The sequence below is a fragment of the Argiope bruennichi genome, chromosome 9 (assembly GCF_947563725.1).
Source record: "Argiope bruennichi chromosome 9, qqArgBrue1.1, whole genome shotgun sequence".
Classification (NCBI taxonomy): domain Eukaryota; kingdom Metazoa; phylum Arthropoda; class Arachnida; order Araneae; family Araneidae; genus Argiope; species Argiope bruennichi.
Window position 1 is genome coordinate 120,929,221 of NC_079159.1, and position 24,647 is coordinate 120,953,867.

The 24,647-nt window shown below is 27.7% G+C and overlaps 1 protein-coding gene across 1 annotated transcript in view; it reads left to right on the plus strand.

Annotated features, from left to right (window-relative positions):
• Positions 1-15,939, plus strand: part of LOC129984321 (ATP-dependent RNA helicase DDX1-like) — a 36,816-nt gene extending 20,877 nt beyond the window's left edge. The window contains exons 17-31 of the mRNA XM_056094181.1: positions 145-216; positions 501-527; positions 2,147-2,236; positions 3,931-3,981; positions 5,401-5,475; positions 5,562-5,621; positions 5,919-5,970; positions 6,091-6,237; positions 7,039-7,130; positions 7,477-7,549; positions 10,254-10,326; positions 13,203-13,245; positions 13,329-13,427; positions 14,997-15,117; positions 15,683-15,939. Coding sequence (XP_055950156.1) covers positions 145-216; positions 501-527; positions 2,147-2,236; positions 3,931-3,981; positions 5,401-5,475; positions 5,562-5,621; positions 5,919-5,970; positions 6,091-6,237; positions 7,039-7,130; positions 7,477-7,549; positions 10,254-10,326; positions 13,203-13,245; positions 13,329-13,427; positions 14,997-15,117; positions 15,683-15,810 — 1,203 coding nt within the window. The 3' untranslated portion in view covers positions 15,811-15,939. The remainder of the gene's footprint in view (positions 1-144; positions 217-500; positions 528-2,146; positions 2,237-3,930; positions 3,982-5,400; positions 5,476-5,561; positions 5,622-5,918; positions 5,971-6,090; positions 6,238-7,038; positions 7,131-7,476; positions 7,550-10,253; positions 10,327-13,202; positions 13,246-13,328; positions 13,428-14,996; positions 15,118-15,682) is intronic.
• The last annotated feature ends 8,708 nt before the right edge of the window (positions 15,940-24,647 follow it).

Here is a 24,647-nt window from a genome sequence, read left to right on the forward strand (position 1 = left end):
GGTATGCAATAGAAAATGACAGATTCCAACCAATCAGACAAGCATTTGGAGGTTAATTTTAAAGACAGGATTTAAAATCAATTTATATTAATTAGTTTTCTTTTGTCTTGCTTTTGAAAATATAAGACATATTTATTTCTTTAGATTGATATAGTTGTTGGAACACCAGGTAGATTAGAAGATCTTATTTCTACTGGGCAATTGTCTTTGTCACAAGTGAGTTATTCATTATATTTCAAAGTTTGATAAAGATGTTTGGTTTCAAAATTATATATTCACATTTTATATTTAACATTGAATTATGTTTTTCTTTGCAGAATTAGTATTAACAATAACTATTTTAATAAATTAGTACATGATACTTTTTTTGATACCTTAAATATTTAATATTTTTCATTTTCTTCAATAATGAATTAAGTTTGATATTAATTTATTTTTATATCAGTGTAGTGCTTTTGATTTCTTTTAATAATTTTTGAAAATCAATATTTATATTCTAGGTTCGCTTCTTTGTTCTGGATGAAGCTGTAAGTTTATTATTTACTTATATTAAAATTAATGTCTTTAATTAAGCATATGATTATTTAATGTTTTCCTTTGTTTCTACATCAATAAAAAAATAATAAAAGTTTTTTCTTTATAACAGATACAGATTTTGAAAGATATTTTTACTTATTAAATAATTTCTTTTTTTCTAAATGGATTCTTATTAGAAATTTATGTTGAATACCAGTTGCTTTCTTTGAAAGCACTATAGAAATATATAGATTATGTAATTTATTCAATGGCATTTCTTTTCGTATTAAATAACTTTGTTTGCTTTATATGCAATGCTTAAAAACTTAGGTGAGATAAAGCTCAGATATGATCTGCTCTTTTTATTTGAGAACATTCTTTATTTTAATGTTACATAGCACAGAAAGCAAATAATGAATTAACTTTTCCCTCTTTTTTTTATTTAAGGAGGATGAAAATTATATAGTTGTAAATGAGATTAATTTCTATACATCTTATTATATTTGTTCTATTTTTTTTTTTTAAAGCAGGAGCTTCCTACTATTGTGAAAGTCTTTCCTTCTACAGTTATGCATCTTAATATAAATATACTTGAGACATAAAATTGAATTACTAAAAATTACTAAATTAAATTGAGGATAAAATTTGAATAATGGGCAAATTCCAAATTAAATTTTTTTGATAAGAGTTGATCTGAGAAATCATCTCTTATTATCTTGCTTAAGCAGTTTAACAGAAGCTGAAGCAGTTCATGAAGGCTAATGAGATTGATTGAAAGCAGGAAATAACTGTATATGTAAGATATGAAAAATTTTCTGAATTAGATAGGAATTGAAATGAATATTGTTACAAACGAAACTCATTTTTGAAATGGGGAATTGCTACCTTTAACAAATGAAGTAAAAAAATGATGAAATGATGTAAAAAAAAAGCTTTAAAAAGACAGTTAAACCTTAATTAAAATTAAATTTAAAAAATCATTATTGAAAATTGAAAGTTGTACTGTTTAATTGTAAACCGAAAATGTTGAAAAATTTTTAGTGTGTGGAATGGAATGTGTTTCAATATTTTCAAGTAATATTTAAATATATTGAGTAATGCATGATAGTTTATACACATAATTCAAAAAATTTTAGAGTACTAAATTTTCGAATTATTGTTCTAATCAAAAAATTGGATATGTATTGTTTAGTTCACAATTTCTGAAGCCACAACATATGGTTATATGTTATGTGTTGAGAAATTTCATTTGTTTGCTATGATTATTCTTTGGAAATGGGACAAATGATATGTGGATCATTCTAATTCTGAAATTATGATGAGATCATGCAACAGAAATATCCAATGAAATGGACATCATTGAGTTTGTGAAAAAAATTTTAAGCTTTCATCATAGTAAATTTTATATCTCATTTATTTTTTTCTCTTCTTTTACATAACTTTCATTGATGCTGTACTTATTATGTCATTTTTCTTTTTAAGGTCTAACTTCTATAGCATCTAGCTTATGATTTACTTTGTTTAAATTGACTAGTTCTTCCAAAAATCTTTAATGAAGTTTAAAATCTTCACCTTTATTAATGCATGTAATTTTTTTTCCAAGTTTTAAGCTCAGTCTAACTTTTTTTAGGATGGTTTGTTGCAAGCAGGTTATGGTGATTTAATCAACCGAATGCATGGTCAGATCCCAAAGATAACACCAGATGGAAAGAGATTACAAGTATATGTTTAATAATTCATCATATGCATTTTTGGAAAGAGAAGTGATATTTAATGCTTGCATTTTCCAAGCTAAATAGTAATTCTTATGTAGAATTTTTCCTGAAATTTAATAGTAATGTTTATTTTTTAAATAATAGTTAAAGATTTCTGAATTTTTATAAAATATATGAACAAAACAGAATCCCCCCTTTTTCTGTACTTTATATTGAATAGTTTTTCTTCTAATTTTATTTACAAATATTGTGAAGCATAAAAAAAAATACAAAAGATTTTTCACAATCAATTAAATAATTAATTTTTTACTAATTAAAAGTTGTCAATTGTACCATGTGTAATATTGTTCAAACTAGCACATAGAGGAATGATTTATTTAATATACTTATTATAAATATGCTTTAATATACTTTAGTATATTAGAGGTATTTTAGTAAGATTTCTTTCACTTTATTGATAATAAAAAAAATCTCTCTGATAGATTGAAAAAAAAATTATTAATTAAAAAATGGAGATTTCAAACTTAACTATTTGGTTGTAATGGTAGATTAAGATTTAAATTTTTTTTCAAAATAATAGTTTTCATGTTCTATTCTGTAAATACATTTTTAGCTGCAACCAATTGTGCTAGTTAAATTTTTTGTTATTTAAAAATTGTTAGCTGAAATAACTGAAAATTTATTATCTAGCACACATAGTCTTCATGAGTCTCTTATTCAGTTTTCATTTTTTAAATTTTCAGTTAACTTTAAGCCATAGCTAGCATATGACCAATATGAATGCCATCAAAATCTCCCACTTAAGAGGAGGAGCAAATATTGGAAGAAAATATCTAAGTGATTAAAAACAAATCAAAATATTAAAGATTTGCATTAATTTTGGACATTTATTAAAATATCTTATGTAAAAACAATACATTTAAAAATACTGTGATTTACCGTTAGTGATAAAATGTACTGTAGTTCGAGAGACTGTTATTAAAAACCATTGCTTATTTTCTAATTCAGTGCATTTTAAATTAAAGAGAATGCAATTTTTCTTAATTTAAAAAAAATTAAGAAACATTTTTTCAAAAGAGGATTTTTTTTTGTTTTGTTTTGTTTTGTTAGCCAATGTATGGCAAATACGGCTAGTTTATCAATAAAATTTAGTGTTAGTAATTCAGTATTTAAAATCTGTTTTGTTAAATCAGTACACAGATATGTTTCATTTTTGCGCTTTTAATAATAGGAAGGATAATAGATACAAATGACAAGCTCTCCCCTAAACTGCTTCTTGTAAAATGTGGTCACTCATGATGTTCTATTGCTTCTATACATACACACTTTTACTGCCTGATGTGTATGTACAAGACATGGTGATAACTTATTCTTTGCTGTAAATATTTTTATGTTTTGAATTTCAAATATTTAATACGATTTAATAACTAAAAAAATATAATTGTATTCTGTTACAAGCTTGACATTTTATTCACAACTTCTGAAGTGTAAAAAACTATTGAAATTTTGGTATACTTAATTAAATACTTAATTTTTCCTTAGTGAGAAACAAAATTTTATTTTGTGCGATGATTTATAAATAAACTATTTTCAGGATGTCGTTTTTGTAATTATATTATCATAAACTGTTTTATTATAACTTACTTGATACTTGAATGCTTTGTGATGATAATTTTTTGAAATGTATTTTCTCATCTAGATGGTTGTTTGTTCTGCAACACTTCATTCATTTGATGTGAAAAAACTTGCGGTAAGTTTTTCTTTCAGTATAAGCCTCTCAATGTATATTCTAAGTGTAGAGTGTTTTTTTTTTTTTTTTTTTTTTTTTTTTTTTAATATTTATTTACACTGAAAAAAATGGCTACAAGCAAAAATTGTATTTACCATTTTTTATAATGAATGAATTTACTTATCCATATATGTAATTAATGTTGATTTTTTAAAAAATTACATTAAGTGAATTTTTGTAATGAAGGATATATATAATTTTAATTAAATAGTATTAAAATATATACACTAATGGGTGTTTCTTACTTTCCTATATGGAATTTGAATGATTCATTTGGTTTACAAGAAATTTGATACTTATGTAAATGTGAATTTTTTTGGAGAGGATTACTCAGAATTTCTCATATGATTTATGTTTAAAAAGAAACATTATACTTGTAATTCAGAACACTTCTTAGAATTTCAATGAAAGCTAGATATGAAAAGTGAGGAAAAAAAGTGTTTGAAAACAGCTTTAAATTTGAAAACATTTAATTTATGTTACATATCATGTACAATTGCATATTTTTTCATATTTAATTGCATTGCATTTCATATTAATTTGAATAAATAAAATGAAGTTCAGATTTTTAATTACTGTTTGATTTAATATAATAAGTTATTACATTAAATTGTGTTACTTGTGAAGATGAAAATAAGTCTGCAAACTGTATTCAGTAAACAATGTATTGAGATATGGATTAACCATCATAATAAAACCTAAAGCAAATGAGATGCATTTCATCCATTATGTGCATGATTATGCATGACATGAATAATCTCTATCGTAGAAGTGTTATTTTTCAAGAATATCATGATATTTAATGTATTAAATAATTGGGAGAAATCAATAAGCCCTAATTAATTAGAGAAAATACTTTTTTTTTTTAAAAATTATTTTATCTTTCGATATTACATGTCATGTTTTCATATATCACAAAACCCCTTGTTCTTATCTGTTATGCACTTGCACCTTTAAGCCTTATCATGAAGTATCAGAATAATTTAACTGAATTCTAGATAATTAATTCATCTGAATCTAGTAAAATATAAATTATAGTTTCGTGATTACTGATTGAAACAACAACAAAAGTTTTAAAGTGGATATATTGATAAATGTAATGGTTGAAGATTGACTAAACAATGTAAAATTCTTGGCTCTAGTACAGCATGTATACTGAAAAAGCATAAGTATATATGAAATCAAATATAGGTGAATATGGTTGCAGACACAATGATGTAATGAATATTAATACCTATAGAAAGACCAAAAATATTTAAATTCTTATTCATGTTCTATCACCTTATCAGAAATATATTACTGTAATTACTTTTAAATTGTCTTGTTTACTAACTTTCAATTGTAGATATAAAAATTCATTGTTTTTAATTTTGAATGCAGGAACGATTAATGCATTTTCCAACTTGGGTAGATTTGAAAGGAGAGGACAGTGTTCCAGAAACTGTACATCATGTTGTAAGTTTCTTGCACTTTCTTTTTATGTTTAACAATATATTGCTTGTTTTATTGTATTATATTGATTTTTTAATTCTGTTTATTAGGTATGCACGGTAGATCCTAGAAAGGACTTATCTTGGAGAAATCTGAAAAGACCTATTAAGGTAATTTTTTTTTTTTTTGCTTTTATTTGATTGTTATTTCTTGATATTTGCATTATATATATATTAAATTTTAGTTTCTGATAACAAAGAACTTTCTTGTATTGCCATCATTTTATTTTTTGAGAATTTTGTTATATGTCATTTTATTGTTAAACTATTATATTTTTGAGTTTAAATGTATACATTTAAAATATTTATGCTATATGTAATTTAAAACTCCTTTTAAAAGTTGATTTCTGTGAAGAAAAATTTGGTGCAGAAAATATTAAATAGTTAAATATTTTTTTGAACTTTCAGACTGATGAAGTCCATTCAAGAGATAATGTAAGATTTGGAAGCAACACTCCAGGTGTGTGCTGATTTTATGTCTTCTGAAAAACTGAGATTCCATTTCATGTTTCTAATTATTAATTAAATAAGAAAATGCATATTGTTGCAAATTCTGAAAGTTTTCTTTTTAAAACTCTAGAATCTCTTTCGGAAGCTGTAAAACTATTGAAAGGCGAATATGTTATAACTGCCATCAATGAGCACAAAATGGATAAAGGCATCATATTCTGTCGAACGAAGATTGATTGTGATAATATGGAAAATCATTTGAATGCTCTTGGAGGAGGTATTATTGAGAAAATTTGATTCACTGTTGTTTAAAAAATTATGGAAATTCTAGAAATATAAATTGTGAAACATTTGAAATTTAGATTTTGTCTTGAATGTATTTCAACTTATTCAAAAAAATCATGATCCATTGATAAGTTATTCTGTTCATACTCGATTCATACTGTTCATAATAATTCTTTGATAAGTCTGTTTTATCTCCTAATTAAATAGAACATCTGTTTGAAAGTTGATTTTTATTTCAAATTTTGAAAGAACCTGGATGATACCTGATATATTTTTGTAGCTTCAGTAATTCATGTAAATTTTGTCTTAAATTATTTATTATTTGTGACTTTATCATAAATTTCGGTAGCAAAAATTTTGTAGTTTTAATATACAAGTCAAGTTTGTTTTTACAAATAAAGAGATGGAGATTTAAATATTTTTGAAGTTCAATTTAAGAGATTGGTTTTATTTAATAGTGCTCACTAAATTGTTTTTTTTTTTTTTTTTTTTTTTTTTTTTTTTTAACTTGGACATGTTTACCATTAAATTTTCGTTTTGAAATTTCCCTTTTTATGTGTGTGTGTGTTTTTGACCCTTAAAAAAAGTCATATTAATCTAATCTTCCTCTATACTCTAATTTCCTCTTAATGTTTCAAAATTGCTTGCATTTAATGTTTTAAATTATGAATTTACTTTACATAAATTAGTTAATTTATTAATTATTCAGCATTTGCTATAGTTTATTTTTATATGTGATTCTCATAGACATTTATGCATTCTATGATGATTACTTTATATATTATATTTTTAGGTCCTCGCAATAGAAATAATCCCTATTCCTGTGTATGTTTACATGGAGATCGAAAACCTGCTGAACGGAAAGAAAATTTAGAAAAATTTAAGGTAGTTATTTTGCAGTTTCATTTAATTAATTCATAAATGTGCAAATTCTAATGGGGAAAGAAAAAAACAAAAACAAGCTTATATCTATTTAACTTCCCTTTGAATTTTAATACAAGTAAAATTCTTCTTGTTAACTGACATAGAGTTGAATTGTATTTTAGCATGCATTTTTTTAATGGTTAAATATTTTTGTTATATGAATAATTGCCAAAATGCATAAATTAAGATTTAAATGAAAATTTTTTTAATAAAAAATTTTTTTCTAGTGATGTATTTTTTTAAATACTCGATTTAAAAGATTATTTTTTTTAATAGAAGTATTTATGTTAAATGCCTTTAATTTCAGAGAGGAGATGTGAAATTTTTGATATGTACTGATGTGGCTGCAAGAGGTATTGATGTATCTGGTGTGCCTTATGGTAAGCTATTTTCCATAAAAAGCTTAAATGGTAGTTAAAAACGTCTGTATTTTAAAATTACTTATATAAATCTAAGTTTAAAGAACAAATCTCATAAGTGCTTATAAATGGCAGTTGATATTGAATTTAATTAATGAATACTGTATAAATAAATTTTTATTTCATGTTAAGCATATTCAGTGAATTAAAAATGGAAATAATTTTGCATCATTTTTTACTATTCAATTGTGCTCTTTGGCTAGGTGTCAAAATTTTTTTCAAAAATATTTTCTTCTTTGTAAATCTACTATGTAAGTAGATAGTATTATAGTTTAAATAAGGTTCTTTCCAGTTTTGAAGTTGAAATAATTCTCAGCAGCATTTGTATTAGTAGCTCGTCACTTGAAAAATGAGCAATACTGTAAAAAATATTTATTAAGAGAATTATTTTATTTTTAAAGAAAAACTATTTTACCTATAATTAGCATAAATGTTTAATTTCAAAGCCACATATGAAATATGTTGCATTTCAGGCATAATGGCAGATTTCTTGTAGTTTTTTTTTTCAACAGAAAATTATGTGAATGCTGAAGTGCTAATTTTCAGAGCATATCTACCGCATACACTTCCGTATTTGTCTAGAGCTTGTCAGTGCTGTTGCCTAAAAGTGAATATCAAATATCATGCCGTAATTGATCTGCTGGCTATGGCTATCATTTTTACATTAATAATGGATAATTAATAATCTCACCCATAAATAAATCTATACTTATAATAAAGCTCAATGTGTGTGTGTGTGTGTGTGTGTGTTGGCGCTCTACAGGCCAGGTCATTTGACATACAGCTATCAAATTTGGTACATGTATACCTTAGAGGGCGGGAATGTGCACTTGGGGTCCCTTTTTTTGAAATTTTAATTATTAATTAAAAACTAACTTTCCCGCCAAAAAAATCTTCCATTTTCCCCACCGCCAACTTTTCCGCCAAAAAAAATCTTCCATTTTCCCCACCGCCAAATGAGTAAGGCTTCAGTTTCTTTTTTCTCCCAACAGTAATGAGGCTAGGGTTAATATTTTTCGGTGGATTATTTTAAACGATTCTGTTTATTTTCTTAATGTTTTATGCATTTAAAATTAAACATTGTGAATTAATCCATGTTTTAGATTCATTCTGAAGTACTTTTGAATTAAAATAACACAGAATAAAGGAAATTAAAAATGTATAATCTGCATAGCGTTACTCCAACTGGCGTAGAAAAATTTACGCATTTGCGTTACCTAACTGGCGAAGAAAATTCACGCATGCGCATTGTTCTGATTGTTGTCATGACAACCATTATCAACGGATGATTTAAATTATTTTTAGGTTAGTTGCATGCTTTTGTAAGTAAATTGTATTTATGTTAGTTATATATTTTTTGTATATGCTTATAGTTTTAAGTACATCGTTTTTTAAGTAGTTTTTTTAAACCTGTTTTAGACCGATTATTTTAAACGATTCATTTTATTTTCTTAGTGTTTAATGCATTTAAAATGAAACATTGTTCATTAATCGATCTGTTCATGATGAATCTGAGAAAATTTTGTTGACAAATTCTTGAGATATTACATAAATTAAGAAAGATATTCTTTAGTGCCCATAAAGTTTAAACACTCAGTGACTGTTTTCAATAATCATATTACAAAAAAAAATATTTTGTTTCAGTAAAAAATATTATTATATTAATTGCAGATTAATCATTTACACTTTAATTTAAAGCATAATTTCTACGAGGGGTAACAGAAAATGAGAGAGATACATATCACGTTATGACTGAAGGCCTTTATAATATTATGAGTGAATTATATGACTATCAAAATTTGAAGTTTTAAAATATTTTGCTGAAGAATCTATTAAAGTTGGAATTGCATAAAATATTTAATTATTAAAATTTTAATGAACATTAAGATTGGCGAACCGGCTGGTCGCCAAAGGTGGCTAGTATTCAATAAACCAAATATGTTTCTTCAAGGCAAAAAAAAAAAAAAAAATACTCTTAAACAAGTAAAGAAAAAAAGAAGGGGGGGGGGTGATGAGAATGAAGGCAACTTTGGGATATAAGTTTGTCAGATTTCAAGCTGAGTCTACGTGCTTCTGCTGCTCTTGTTTCTTTCAATGCAATGGTAGAGAGAGTTGCTATAACATTCAAATCAGGCAATCAGCTATCTGTTTGGTAGGCTTTCATGGGTTGTAGTAAAGATGGCTGGGACCTGTATTTCTCTTGCTTGTTGTTTCATTTTCTGTCTTATTTTTTATCTTTTTCTTATTTTTGTTGATTTTTTAATTCTCAGAGTGATAGAGTAAGTAAAAAGCATTGGAACTCTCAAGAAAGTGTGTGGTTCTGATATTTAAAGTAATATAACATCAGTAATATGAAGATAAAAATATTAATAAATTCATTTGAAGCGTAAATTTGTTTTCTAGTGTAAATTTGTTTAGATTTCATAAAAACATGATGACCTCTAAATTTAGTAGTAGTTAGATAGTTTGAAACTTGTTATGCCAAATACTTTTTTTAAATAATGGATAAAAATAAAGCCTGTCTTAGTCAATGACATTGGAGTTTGTCCAACAGGGGCCCAAGACTCTCTTGGATTCCCCATTGGTGTCTTTATATGCTTATAATTGTATCAGACTTGGATAAAAGGCTTCAATATGCATAAGATCTGTAATTTTATATTTGCAGTTATTAATGTAACTTTGCCAGATGAGAAAAATAATTATGTCCATCGAATTGGAAGAGTGGGTCGAGCTGAAAGGTAAGAATTTTCATTGACCAAATAATATTTTTTGGTTCTACTACACTAAATAAAATAATATTTTATTAATTGGTTTTATAGAATAGCTCTTTGTAATTACAAAAATTTCCTTTCTTAAATATTGGATTACTATGTATTTTTTCTTCAAGTAAATCTATAGAATAATTTTGTTCAGGAAGATTCTTGTTCCAACAAAACTCATTCTTTATAATTTAACATTCAAAGGAAAATAATATTGTATTTTCAATTTTTTTCCTTTTTCTTTTTTTTAGTTTTAAAGTACTTTATATAGACAGTAATGCTAGTTATTTGGGCATTGTGCAAATTATGACTATATTATCTTGTTATTAAAACTTCAAAAATTAAAGATACTTAATGGTCTGGCAGTCAACAGTAATGAACTTCCCCTTTATTTCATTGTTGGACTGAATGTTTTAGTATTAGTGTTGACTTATGAATTGTTTTAGTATTTTTCAGCTCATGCTTATAGTTAATGTTATTGCATAAATGACAGTAATTAACATCTGAGAATCTTTCATTTGGATGCTATAATTATGGAATCTGCTCTTTTATGTTTAATTTTGAAAAATATGCAATTTCAAATGCATATTATTTTAATCTATATCTTATTTTAAAAGAGCAAGGAAAAAAGAAAACAAATTTTGAAAGCATGCAGCTTTGAAATTTTTTTTAAATATCTGTAATGATGTAATTTTTTAGCCCCAATAATTACTATTTTTATTATATGTTTAATGTAGAAAATCTGGATCTGGCACATGTTGACCATTTCATTTTAATATAAAATTCACTTTTTAAGATAAGATAGTAGGAAAAAAGGGTGAGGCTTAACACAATGAATAGAGTAGTGTAAAGCTCCTTAAATAATACGAAGTATATATTTAATAAATTTTAATGTTTAAAAAATTTTATTAATATTTATTTTGAAGTGGAAATCATTAAAAGCAGGTTACATAAAATATTGTACTGAATTTAGTTGAGGAAAATTTTAACTGTAAGCCAAGTGATCATCAAAGGTGGCTAGTCTCTCTCTATGTATATATATATATATTTATATACACATATCAAAATTTTCTGCATATTATCCATGGCGGTGTATAATCTGGAGGTGCTACTTGTATCACTGAATAAAAGAAGAAAAAGAAAAGATAAAAATTCAGCGTATAATGCACAGATTATCTGTCGTGGCAGATTTTAGTGGCAATTTTCTGTTTTTTTAACAGGTAATCTGTAGATTATACGCAGGAAATTATGGTAATATTATAACATTAATCATCACAGTTCTGGTGTCCATTAAATGAGTACAGTTAAGCCTTGTTTGAGGAGCATCTCTCATAGTGAGTAATCGACATAATGAATAAAACAATTTCTTTAATGAGTGATTAGGAGATATCCTGCATAGAGAATCTTGCTTGTATCTGTTTTTTCAAATTAGAAGTGGAATTGTAAAATACTGTAATTAAGACATAAGACAAAAGCATGTAAAATGTTTTGATAAGTGTCATGATTTCACATTGTGATATGGAGAAGAAATATTTGAATAACATGAGAGCATAAATACAAATAAATTAACTTCAAATATTACATCACTCCAATTTAAACAAACAAAAAAAATAATATGGTTTATAGTCAATGAGGTACTAACACATTGTTACCAATAAATTTAATATCGCTAGTGAAAGTAATTACTTGCAAATACCTACAATTAGTCAGTTTACATCAAAAATTTATTTTTCAAAGGACATCAACAGAATTTCTAAACAACAATATCATATTCTCAACCATGTTGAAAGATTGCTTTTTATATGGATTATTGAGAAACAAATGCAAGGTGACATTGCATGTGAAGTATGGTGAAATGCCCATCTCAAAAAAAAAAAAAAAAAAGCAGTGAAGATTTTCATCAACGAACTGAAGAAGCTTGTGAATTCTAAAGGTTATTTGCCATGCAAGCTTTTAATTGTGGTGAGACATGTCTGTTTGGGGGGGGGGAAGCTATTTCATGTTGTTATTTTGTTATTGCAGATGATGATTTATGTCATTTTTGAAAAATTTTCATGTGTAGGCAAATTTAATTTTCTACTAAAAAACATATATGACAAAAAAAAAAAAAAAAAAAAAAAAAAAAAACATTATTATAAATTTATTTGAGTATTCTTTTAAGAAATGGAGCATTTTATCTTATTTTGCATTGACCCTATGGAAAGAAAAATTATTTCACATTACAAAAAAGTTTCAGTAACAAATTACATTCATTAAATGAATTCCCACTGTATTTTGTTATGATACATTATTAGTAATTCTAACCCATTCTAAAATGCACATTATTTGTGACATACAATAGCCTTTCCTGTATGATTTGAAAGAACTAAATTAATGATGAACATTTGCTAGTTTTTAACTATTTTATTATTAGTAAAACTCCTTTTGTTCATATATATATATATATATATATATATATATATATATATATATATATATATTTATGAAAATAGGATTACTTGTTTCAATATCCAATTTTCTTGTATCTAGTATCAGAATTTCTTAGAGGACCACATTTTTTTAATTATTGGTGATACTTGAATTTTTTCAAATGCAGGACAAGACTTTTAAATCAAGATTGGCTATAAATGAAACTTTCATTTTTGTGATGTGCTTTAAATTGTGTAATAAATTGTCTTAATTGGTTTTAACCTCAAATTTTTCATCATAATAAAGTCAGCAAGAATGCAAGTGATGCTGGTTTTTATATGTGCAGTGATTTTTGTTTTATTCCAAACGTTTTATGCATTTAATCACGCTTGGCATGTTGTTAAAATTGTTTTATATTGGTACTTAAATTTTGAAATCTTTTTCAGAATGGGTTTAGCTATTTCACTTGTGTCTGCAGTACCTGAAAAGGTAATGACTAATGCATTCTTTGAATTTCTCTGGTTAAAATTTTTTTTTGCATGAAATCTTCATTAATGTTGATTTATTTACAGGTTTGGTATCATTCTAATTGTTCAAATAGAGGTAAAAATTGTTGGAATACAAATCTGGTTGAGAAAGGTGGTTGCTGCATTTGGTATAATGAACCTCAAGTAATTATTGCAGTTCTGCAATTTAATTATAAAATTGGCTATAATATAAGTTTTATTCTATGTTCTTTATGCCCATGTCATCCATGTTAAGTCCTTTTTCATTTTTATGTATTCAGCTGAAATAAAGTAATAACTTTTCTCCTCTCATGAGAAAGTGGTTTTAGAGATTTAGGAAATGAGTTAATTATATACTGTCTTGTTTTTTGTTTTTTTATCACTCTGAAGCAATATGGTATTTTGAAAATATTTATATGCAAGCCATGCATTTTTAGTTTTACACTTCTTAGCTCTTCATATGTCAATGGTACTTAAGAATATTGCTTTAATTATGTTTATAACTTCATGATAAGATTTTTTTTCCTGGCAATATTCACAAGAATTCAGCAAACATAGTTCCAACAGCAAACAGCAGATAGCAGCAAAAATTAAATTTTTCAATTATTAAGTTATTTTAATAAATTTATTTTCCTCTTCCTGATTCTACATTAACCCTTATCTGATGATGTAAAATTAAAATAAAAATGTCGATCGTAAATTAATTTTGAATATAAAAGATTAAAATTATTATCAGTTCAAAATAAGACTATTAAGTAAAGAAATAATACAAACTTTCAATAATTGGTAATGTTACTTTAATAAAATAAATAATAATCTAATCTTGTTGGCAAGTAATGCTTATCTCTTCTTAAAGTTTATAAATACTTTTGCAAGTTATTAAAGTAAGCATATTGGCATTTTGCTTGAATTCAAGTGCTCCCCCCTTTTTTTTTTACATTTGTGCTCATTTTTTCAGTTTTCATATTCAGACTTGTTTTTTCAAATCACACGCAAAACACAGCACATAGAGTTTTATTTCTATGCTGAAAATTTTTTCCATATAATTTTGTTTAGAAACATGTTCCATTTTTTTTTCTTCCTATAATAATTTACTGTAATTTCAATTTGTGGACTTTTTATGTTATTTTGAATTATTGTTTTCAAACAACAGTATGTTATATTTTCATTTTGTCACATGATCTTAAGAGAGATTTTTTCATGTTAGAAAAATTTCATGTTTCTAATGTTCACGAAATAGTATAATAATAGTAGTTTATTTCTTTCTCTTTTCATTACATATTATGGTAAATCTAACTTCTTAAAATTATCTTTTTATATTGAGTTTTAATCTTTAAAATAATAAAATCACTAATTTATTTTTTAATGAAATGTTTCATGATTTTTAAAATATCTCTGAAGTAGAAATTCAATTTATATATTTAATATTTTTTTTAAACTGACAATTGTCTTGTTTCACCAAATTATGCTTCCATCCCTTTTTATAATCTAAAATTGAAAAGAAAATTTTACTATGTGTTATCATTTTTCAAAAATACAAAAAGCTATCTAATTTTAACTTTAAGATATTTTTTTCTATAACATAATGGAATTTAAATAAAAAGCCCTACTTAGAAAAGTTTTTTATATTTTATTACATTTGTTATGTGAATTACTGCTATGAAATTTAATATAAGCAATCAATGATAAATATTATTTATTCAAGTGGCTAATTTGTGATAATTTCTTTGAAAGTATCTAGCAGATATTGAGGAGCATTTGAATTGCACCATTCAGCAAGTTGACCCAGATATCAAAGTTCCATGTGATGAATTTGATGGAAAAGTTGTGTATGGTCAGAAGAGAGCTCAAATGGGTAAGTTGATTTGCTGCAACTGAGGGTTTTTTTTTTTTTTTTTTGTAAGAAAGAGTATAAAAAAACAAAAATCCTTGGTCATTATACTCCTTGAATTTGCTGTTTACTCCTAGATGTATAAATATGAATAGCAAGCCTTCAAAGTAATGGTGAATAATTGTGTGCTTTGTCAGTGATGCTTCAGGGCAAAATTTTACTTCATCTGAAGTGTTCTGTTTCTGACAAGACATGATGCTTGTATAACTGCTTCATAAGACAAAGAAATATAATTAACAAGGGATTTATCGATTTGAATTGAAACGTTATTGAGTAAAATTAAAATGATCTTTTAAAACATATAGTGACATTTTATTAACAGTTTTAATCATTGTCTATTATATTAATCTTCTTTTAAAATTTACATACCATTTATAATTTTCTTAAAAGTTTGTAGTTAAATGCATTCATGGAAATTTCCAGGTTTGCAGTAGCCATTTCAGAATTTAAAAATATATATATGTTTTATTTATCAGAAAATTCCAAAGCTATTTTGAAACTTTTTTTATTATTATTATTTTTTTTTCAGGTAGCAACTATGAAACTCATACAGCTCAGATGGCCCCCACTGTTGAGATGTTATCTAAATTGGAAGTGGTTGCCCAAGAATTCTTCATTAAACGGTACTGCAAAAAAGATCAGACTTTTCTTAAGTAAAATTACCTTAGGTATGATAATGTGAGCCAAAAATGTGCTTGCTTGAATTCAGTTTGTGTCAATATATATGAAAGTATTTTCCCTCTGTATCAGGGGTATTGTTTAATAAAAGATTTTGCTTCTCTTGCACTCTTCTTATTGATTTTATCTTCCATGACTCATTTTATTATTGATATATTACATCTTGCTTTAAGATTGTAACTCATCTGTGGCTAATGTACTATAATACATCTTCTGATGTTATATCCTAGACAATTCTAAATCTTTTGGAGCTCTTAGATATATCACTTTTTTTAAAATTTGTGAATCATTAAAACTGTTGAAGAGGGGGGAGAAAAAAAAACCCTGCTTACTTCCCATTTCTGAGGTATATAATTAGAAAATGCTTTAATTGTCCAAGAATTTTTCATTGAGATTTCAATGAACCTTCACATTTCAGACCTCCCCAGGTTCAAGAAAACATATTTGGGACTATGAATGTCTGTCTGTGAGTATTGCTCAAAAAAAACTCAATTCAACAAGCCACAAATATGACATTTTGTATTAACCTTTTCTCCAGATTTCTATCAAATTTTGGGATGAGGGAGTCTATGGAAAGTCTTTTCTTTTTGTCTGTGCATATTCACGTGAGTGCAGTTAACTGAAAAATGTAAGCATCCATTTGGATGAAACTAAGTATACAGATTTATCATAAGACTTTGTTTCAAATTTTGGATACAATTTGACGAAGGAAGCATCTGTTGTTTGTTATCTGCAAGTATGCAATTACAATAACTTCAAACATAGCAACTTAGGCAAATAAATTACAGTATTTAGTTTTGTCTTGATAGCTGTCCTGTCGACAAAACATTTCATCCTATCAACATGTAAACCATGTATAGGCTTGGATGGCAAATCCTTTGAGCATTCACTTTTATTACTCCAATGATTTGTTGATATGGCATTCTATTTGCTTCTGCATTTTTCATATTGCATACAACTTGCAGTGTTATTTATACCACTGTGTTGTGAATTTGTATCCCTCTAAATTTATGTTGAATATTTTGGCTGCCACAGCCTTTTCTTTTAGTTATTTACTGCCACAGATGTTTTATTGTAATTTCCGCTTGACTGTTTATATATGGCCAATCAATTCTTATTTAAGGACTTTTGATGTCACTATATATTAAAACTCCCCTCTCCCCCACCGAGTGCCATGAATATGGGGATGAGAAGTCGCCTTTAAGTGGTAATCATAATAATGTAGAGTAAGGTATCTACACTCGATTGACCAGAAATCTCCAAGGTAGACTCATAGATGCCGTGTCAATAGTCATCCAATTAAATCCAGGTTGCTGAGGTGTAGGGAGAAGGTGACTCCAATATGATATATCAAGTACCCCCCCCCCCTGCCGCAAAAGCATATTAGCCAACATTTATACATTTTAAGAAAAAATTAAGCATTTGGCCTTCAAAAATTTTCTTGTTTTCTTATTTAAGTTTAAACTTCTGAAGCACACAGTTTAAAGCGGTGGGGATTAAAACCCTAGTTTCACAAAAAAAAAAAAAAACCTATTAACTATTATTATTTGTTACATTTCGCAAAATAAAAAAAAATAACATTTCAATAAGTTCTTTTTTTATATGGTGGAACATATATAATCTTATCACTTCATAGCTTCAAAATTATTATAAAACAACTAATTCATTCATAATAAATAATACATACCATTATGAAAGACAAAAATTCTCTGCCACCTTAATCGCAGTAGTTCACATAACTTACTGATGCTTTTTGATTTGTATTAATTTTTTTCACGTATTTATGCATGTACCATTTGGCATTGTCAACTGATTGAAAAATCTTAAATCAAATATTAAATTGTATGGCTGCGAGCACTTTTTCGGAAGTTAAAATACATCTCAACATGGATAAAAAGCTAAGTAAAAGGTAGGACAATTTTTAGTCCACAAAACATCAAAAATTGAAACTTGTAATGTTTTTATGTTTCCTTATTTCTGACAACTTGCATTTCTTACTCTAGAGCAAAAACTTACTTGCTCCGAAACTAAAGAAATTAATTAAATAAACAAATATTAATAGGATAGCGAATCGATTGTTAAATTATTTCATCCGAATTAAAATGCGTTAAGAAGCTCTTGTAACAAGATAGCGTACGAATTTCATTTTAACATCTCGGGTAATTTAAAATCAAATAATACGAATAATTTGATCGCCAATTTTTTGTTTCTTCTGAGTATTTTACCTTTGCTTGACTTAAATATTCATTTGAGTACCAGTATCAATCTCTTTTCCTCAACCTGAGTGTTAAAATTTGAAAAAAAGTTCTGAAAACTTGAAAGTGAATGTTTAAAACTTGAAAATTTTATCCTATTAATATTTTAAGTTTGGTTGCAGTAGCTATATAGGATTAAGTTTTGAAGTGAGTTATAGGGTTACAGCTGATTCTGATGTTACAGTAAAAGACTTTAAATAAAATTTTCAGCTCAAATTGCGTTATTTTAAGGGTAGTTTAAGGGAAAAGAAACATTTGGTAATAGCACATTGGCATATATATATATGACTTGAATGTGGGCAAAGAATCTTGTGGTTATGCTGACGTTTTATTTGTTTGAAAAAGTTCCTATTTTTCTGGGTGCAATATTCATTTATTATTTTAGATCGTAATATGACATTATTTCTCTGTGGGCCAAAGTATATTCATCCTAATACGAAGAATTTCATTCTGAAGCATTTGATACTTTTTATTTATTACTCTATTCTGTTGGCTTTATTGCAAGAGGGAACGCCCGTTTGTGAAGAGTTATTCAATTGTCAAGTGACCAAACTCAAAGAAAAATCGAAACAGCCACCATCTTGAGAAATTGACCGCCATTCGTTCTTGGGTACGAGGGCATTCTGAAAATTTTTCGCGCAATCATTATTAATAAGCGTTGTGTAGAAAAAGATATGACGTACATAGTTTTTTGTTTTTTTTGTTTTGTTTTGTTTGAGTGTAATAGTCTGCAGTTTAAAATGAAATAAAGGAAGATTTTTAATAGATTGCGCACTTCATTGAAAGCTAGCAAAACTTTGCTGGGGGTATTGAATTTATATAAACAGCTGAAATATGAAGAGAATAAATTCGAGATAGGATGTTATCGGAAGGGAATGCTGATAGGACGCTGGTTGGTATTCTATTATTTCTGCGCCGAATTGAGAATTCTATATTTATCAGAAGATACCCTATTGTTGGTCTGGGAGTTGCCGCCCAAGCATTGTTCTACATTTGCGTTTTTAAATAAATAGATCATAATGAATGTTTGGATCTTTTGTTTCGTTTTCAATTAAATATTAGGTAATGAGCATGATTTTTTTTTAATGATTTCTGTTTCAAAAGTCTGTCCCTCCAGATCTCCATTCTCTTCTCTTCCCTATGCTTAAAAATACATGGAATTATGATATGTGATGCAAGATTTTTCTTTCCATTCTTAAAATTTTTTAGGAAAAGTGACTATTTGAATATGACTTTTTTGGTAAAAGTGACTATAAAATTTTTTTCAGAGTTCAGATGAGCAAAACTAATTTCTTTAGAATGAAAAATATTTGTTCGCACCGACAAAGTACTTATTGTTATTATTATTATTATACTTTCTGGTATGCGGTTTGGAGAAAATAACTGTAATCATTAGAAGATTCAAATTCCAGAATTTGATGAATCTTTTCGTTTTAGACCTCCATGAATTCGAGAAACACATTTTTGGAAGATGTACGAAATTTGTAGAAGTCTTTCAAAGTTTGAGCAAAATCTTTTCTGAGGAATTCTGTCTATCTGGGTGTTCGTATATAAGTTAAAACGATAACTACAAAACGAAGAGAGCTAGATGGATGAAATTCGGTATATACATTTAAAATCTATTTTGTAGCCACTTAACAAATTTTGAACCAAATTCAAAAAAGGGTTAAACATTTGGCATCTTCATTCAGAAACATATAAATGCCATGATTCAAAAACGGAATGAATTAAATATATCAAATTTGGTATGTGATTTTTTTATTTATATTTGTAGTTCTATATCAAATATTTGTTCCAATCGTTTGGGAAAAACGCATCTAAAGCAGAAATTCGATTTTCGAATACTATTTACCATGTTCCAGGAATTAATCGACAAAAAGTTCGCCAAGGATCTCACGACTGATTCAATAAAAATGCTAAATTCATGTGAACGATTAATGTTTCATTAATATTGTAAGTCAATACCATGTAAGGCGCTCTCTGTCTTTACCCACGGTTCACATTTTTTGGGGGGCATTTGAGAGGGAGGATAATACTTTTACTACAAGTGAAAGAGAAAGTTTTAGAAAGCCCACACCCACTTTTTCTTTCTACAACTATTAGAAGCGATACTACGAATAAACACTTTCTTTTATAAGTACAAATATTTCCTTTAGTCATGATAATAATTGATTTTATTTTGATGTCATGATAATGGAGACAATGAATAATATGGAACTAGTCTAGAGATGGCCAATAAATTTCAAAATTTAATATATACTCCATAATTTGATATGACACCAAAAGGCATTCAAAATTCGAAAGGGGGAAAAATTTCAATTTTTATAATGCGTCATCACAGTTCTAAAAATGACGTTTTTCATGAATATCGAAATGTCGTTTTCAGCAATGCACTGATAAAATGGCGACTTTTGAGTCCCTGATATGGTCACTTTGTCAAATCATACTATCTGATTAAGAGCAGAATATCTTGGACTATCAATTCATGTGACTACCTCAATCAGCAATTAATAACTGATAACATATCAAATTTCATAATATTTCGGTAAATTAGAAAACTTTTTTGAAATACTTTACAGAAAAAAGGGATTTCATCTTTTCCAGTTACTATTTATGGAGTGCTGATTATAACTTCCTGTTCTTTCAGGTCACAGAAATGTACCGATTCTGGCGATAATTGATTTTATTTTGGTCTGAAGTGTATATTTTCCAGAAATAGATGACAAGAAACAAGAAATAAGATAACAAGAAATACAGAGTATCTGAAATCTGTCTTTACACTTTAAAAATAGCGGTAGTGACCTCCCCCAAACCTTTTCTCATAATCTATATACTAGTAATAAAGTTCAATGTATGTGTGTGTATTGGCGCTCTACAGGCCAGACCGTTCGACCTAGAACTACCAAATTTTGCCTTTTTTTTTTTTTTTTTTTGAAGAATGATATTCACTACAATATTTGAAATATTGTGACTCGTTTAAAAGTGAAGGTATTATTAGAAATTCTTCATCAAACAAAAATTGTAGTATGTATTTTATTTTTCTGCTGTAGGATGTTAGAATAATTTAGATTTTTTTAAAAATCTCCTTGCAATTTGTGTTTTGTCTATTGTACATCTCATGCCGCTTAACGCAAACTCGCCAGTCTAACAAAAGCATTGGCTGGACCTTTTCATAGTTTCACCATGTGTAACGTCTTTTATCATCTTTCACATTAAATCATTTGAAATCTGTAATTTTTGTAAAAATTGTCATCTGTAAAAATTTTACAAGTGACTCTTTTACCCTTTTAATGTTTAAAATGGTTTACTATTCGGCAGACTACGTCAAGAGACGAAAAGTGTAATCCGTGGGTATAATATTATACACTTTTGCATGTCTAAATAGCCGTAGAAGAGAAATCAGTTGAAACTGTATCTTCTCAAAGCGACATGTTTAGAAAGTCCTAAACCAGTTTGATATCCATGCAGGTCAAACACTCTTCGGTGGAGATGATGAAAGACTTTACGCGCGGTTGTTGTGAGCCAGTTAGAAATCCAACCACATTCCTGTCATATACTATACAAACCGATGAAACATGGTTGCCGAGGAATGAGAGTAAATAGAACATGCATTACTGGGAGATAGAAAATCTTAAATGTTCGGCAATCACTTCAAATCAGATTCACTTTTCGACCATGAATGTGGAAGTTACAACAACCCCTCGTTCGGCCTCGAATTTAAAAAGTCATGTTAATGGGTGCACGATATCAAGAGCTTTTGTAAGAAGTAATACCCGATCTGTCTGTCATTGTTTCAGTTGCGGAACGTATGATTCTAAAATAATGGGGTTCCTCTCTACAAAACATTAAATTAAAGTAATTTATAATGGTGACATTCCAGCTGCAAATAATCCCAACTGTTGACAACATTGTACAATATTTTGTGGTATTATATGACATTGAATATTCAACAATATTATACAATTTTGCGAATATTGTATGCAATATTATACAATGTTTGTGTGCTATTAAGGCTTGATATGATGGTTTTGAAAAGTGATTTCCATGTTTGCCTGGAGATATCTGAAAAAACAGGTGTATATGATCACTCCAACAAGCACTGCAAAACCTATCACAACGTACTACCGATGCTTGTGGCAGCGTGGCACTTGATATGTTAAGAAGTGTGTAGCTTGAAATCCAAACAAGGGTCGAAATATGCATTGTAGCTTCAGAAGAGTCATTTGAACTCTGAAAAATCGAGGTATTTTGTGATGACATTGCTTTTTACACTTTTTTAACATGTTTCCTCTCATAATAGAGCTGAAATGTATATTTTAAGCATTTTATTTTTATCATTAATAAGTATAAAATATCTTTTCGTACTAATTTAATAATGCCCTACAAACTTTGTTACTGATATTCTACCCCCATCCTCCCATTTTTTGCAGTTTTCCAGAAGGAAGCGCTAATTCCGGAGTTTACTTCTAAGTAGTACTGTAAAAGTGGTCATTGCAATTTTATAATTCATAGATACCATTTTCGTGACTGTAATTACTGCCATTCTGAAGTTTACTTCTAAATAGTATTGTAAAAGTGGTCATTGCAATTTTATAATTCATAGATACCATTTTCGTGACTGTAATTACTGCCATTCTGAAGTTGATAGGGGTATAAGGATATTGTATGAGTGCTTTGTATATATAAACTACTATTTTACCACAGATAAACAAAAGAAATGTTATACATTTGATTATTTTACAGTGATTAAGGGGCTATGAAGTTGAAAAGAATGGAAAAAGAATATCTGATTAGAAGCAATGAGTGCAAGAAGTATGAACAAAAACAATGGCAGACGATCAATTATCACCAGTGATGCAGATGCAATTTCAGATGGTATGCGCAGTCATAGATGTTATGTTATTTTTACATCATGTGAATTGAATCCATTGCTTCTCCGAATGTTACCACTAATTCACTTGCCCGGTTAAAATTGGAGATGTGCAACGGGCTTTATTTAGTTCCCATACGTTGGGATACGTTACATCGTTGGAGGACATTTGGGAGAAACTGACTTACATTTGTGTTGTGTTTTTATGAAAATTCCAACTTTCAGCTATATTGCAAGAACAATTCGTTGCTAGAGCATACATCGGCATAGCAGTTTTGAGATTTCCCTACTGTCGTTTTGATGCGAAATCAATTCAGCAACCAATAATCAGAAATCTTTGATCAAATAGTAATCACTTAATCGAATTTCCAGTATGGTTCATACAGAAACATAAAAGACAGCTTCCGCAGAAATTTCACATTCCTAGAGAAATGAGAGCAAGCGTTGCTCTAGATTTTGTAATGGATATTGATTACAAATTAAAACGTCATTCTTTATAAAGGTTCAGCTACACGCCTCATTAATCTGGACATAATCGATCTAGTCTTCACATACACCTCATATGATAAGTTTTTATAAAAGCCGAAGAACTGATAATAACAGATACGATAATAAAAATCAACCTTTTGCTAAAATAATTTTGCGGTTAATAAAATACTCAGTTTATTTTCTAGGCATTCTATCCATATTTAAAAATGTAAATCTCTTTTCTTCATACTACTTTTTTTTCTATGATTTTCAATATGTTCTTTGTATGTTTCAATAGATTCAATTCGCTGTGAGAAATCTATCTTATAGTAACGTTTCAAGCTCTCACAATGTAAACAAATAAATAAAATTTTCTATCGGAAACTGCATTGAGGCTGTTCAAAACTGAGACCATATTTGTACTCAATATTATAGAAGTATATGTGCGATTTTATAAATATTCTAATAATTAGATGAACGTAATGAAATATTTAGGAAATGACCAAATATATTTGATAAAGTTTTAAGATTATTCTAATAATTTATTATTTAGAGAATTTGCACTTTTTTACAAACTTATTTATTGGTTAACTGCGAAATTAGAGATCTGCTTGCTAACTCTTTCAACACTGCGTCGCTAGGCAACTACCTAGTCTGTCTGTTTAGAAATATGCCACTAGAGACAACAGTTTCAATGGTTTATTTTTGCAATCTAATCCATTCTTATTTTCACATGAATAGTTAGTTTGCAGAGAAGTAGTTCGGTTTCTTTTATAAAAAAAAATCCGTTCAGACTTCCTCTGAACGGATTTAGCTCAATCTACAAAATTAGTGTGAAGACCATATTTCACATTTCATCCATCTAGCTCAAAGCGATTTTGAGTTCTTTGTTCTTGACAGACGGAAAAGCAGACATTTTCCAAAAACGTGTTTTTCGAACATAAAGAGATCTAAAAATGGGATATTCTTCAAAATCTCGAATTCGAATTTTTTAATTATTGCAATCATTTCTCTGTACTTCGCATACGAGAAAGTAAAAATAGGCATTTGTATGATTTCTCTCTTTGCGTTTATGTATGTAATAACTATAATACAGAGAGGTCATAGTTAAAATAGGCGATCAAAAGGAATGCATTGGGTTAAAAGTAATAGAAATTTCCCATAATACTATTTAGATGGTGCAGAGTTGATGCGTAAAGGAAAAGACAAGTTTACATTTTCAG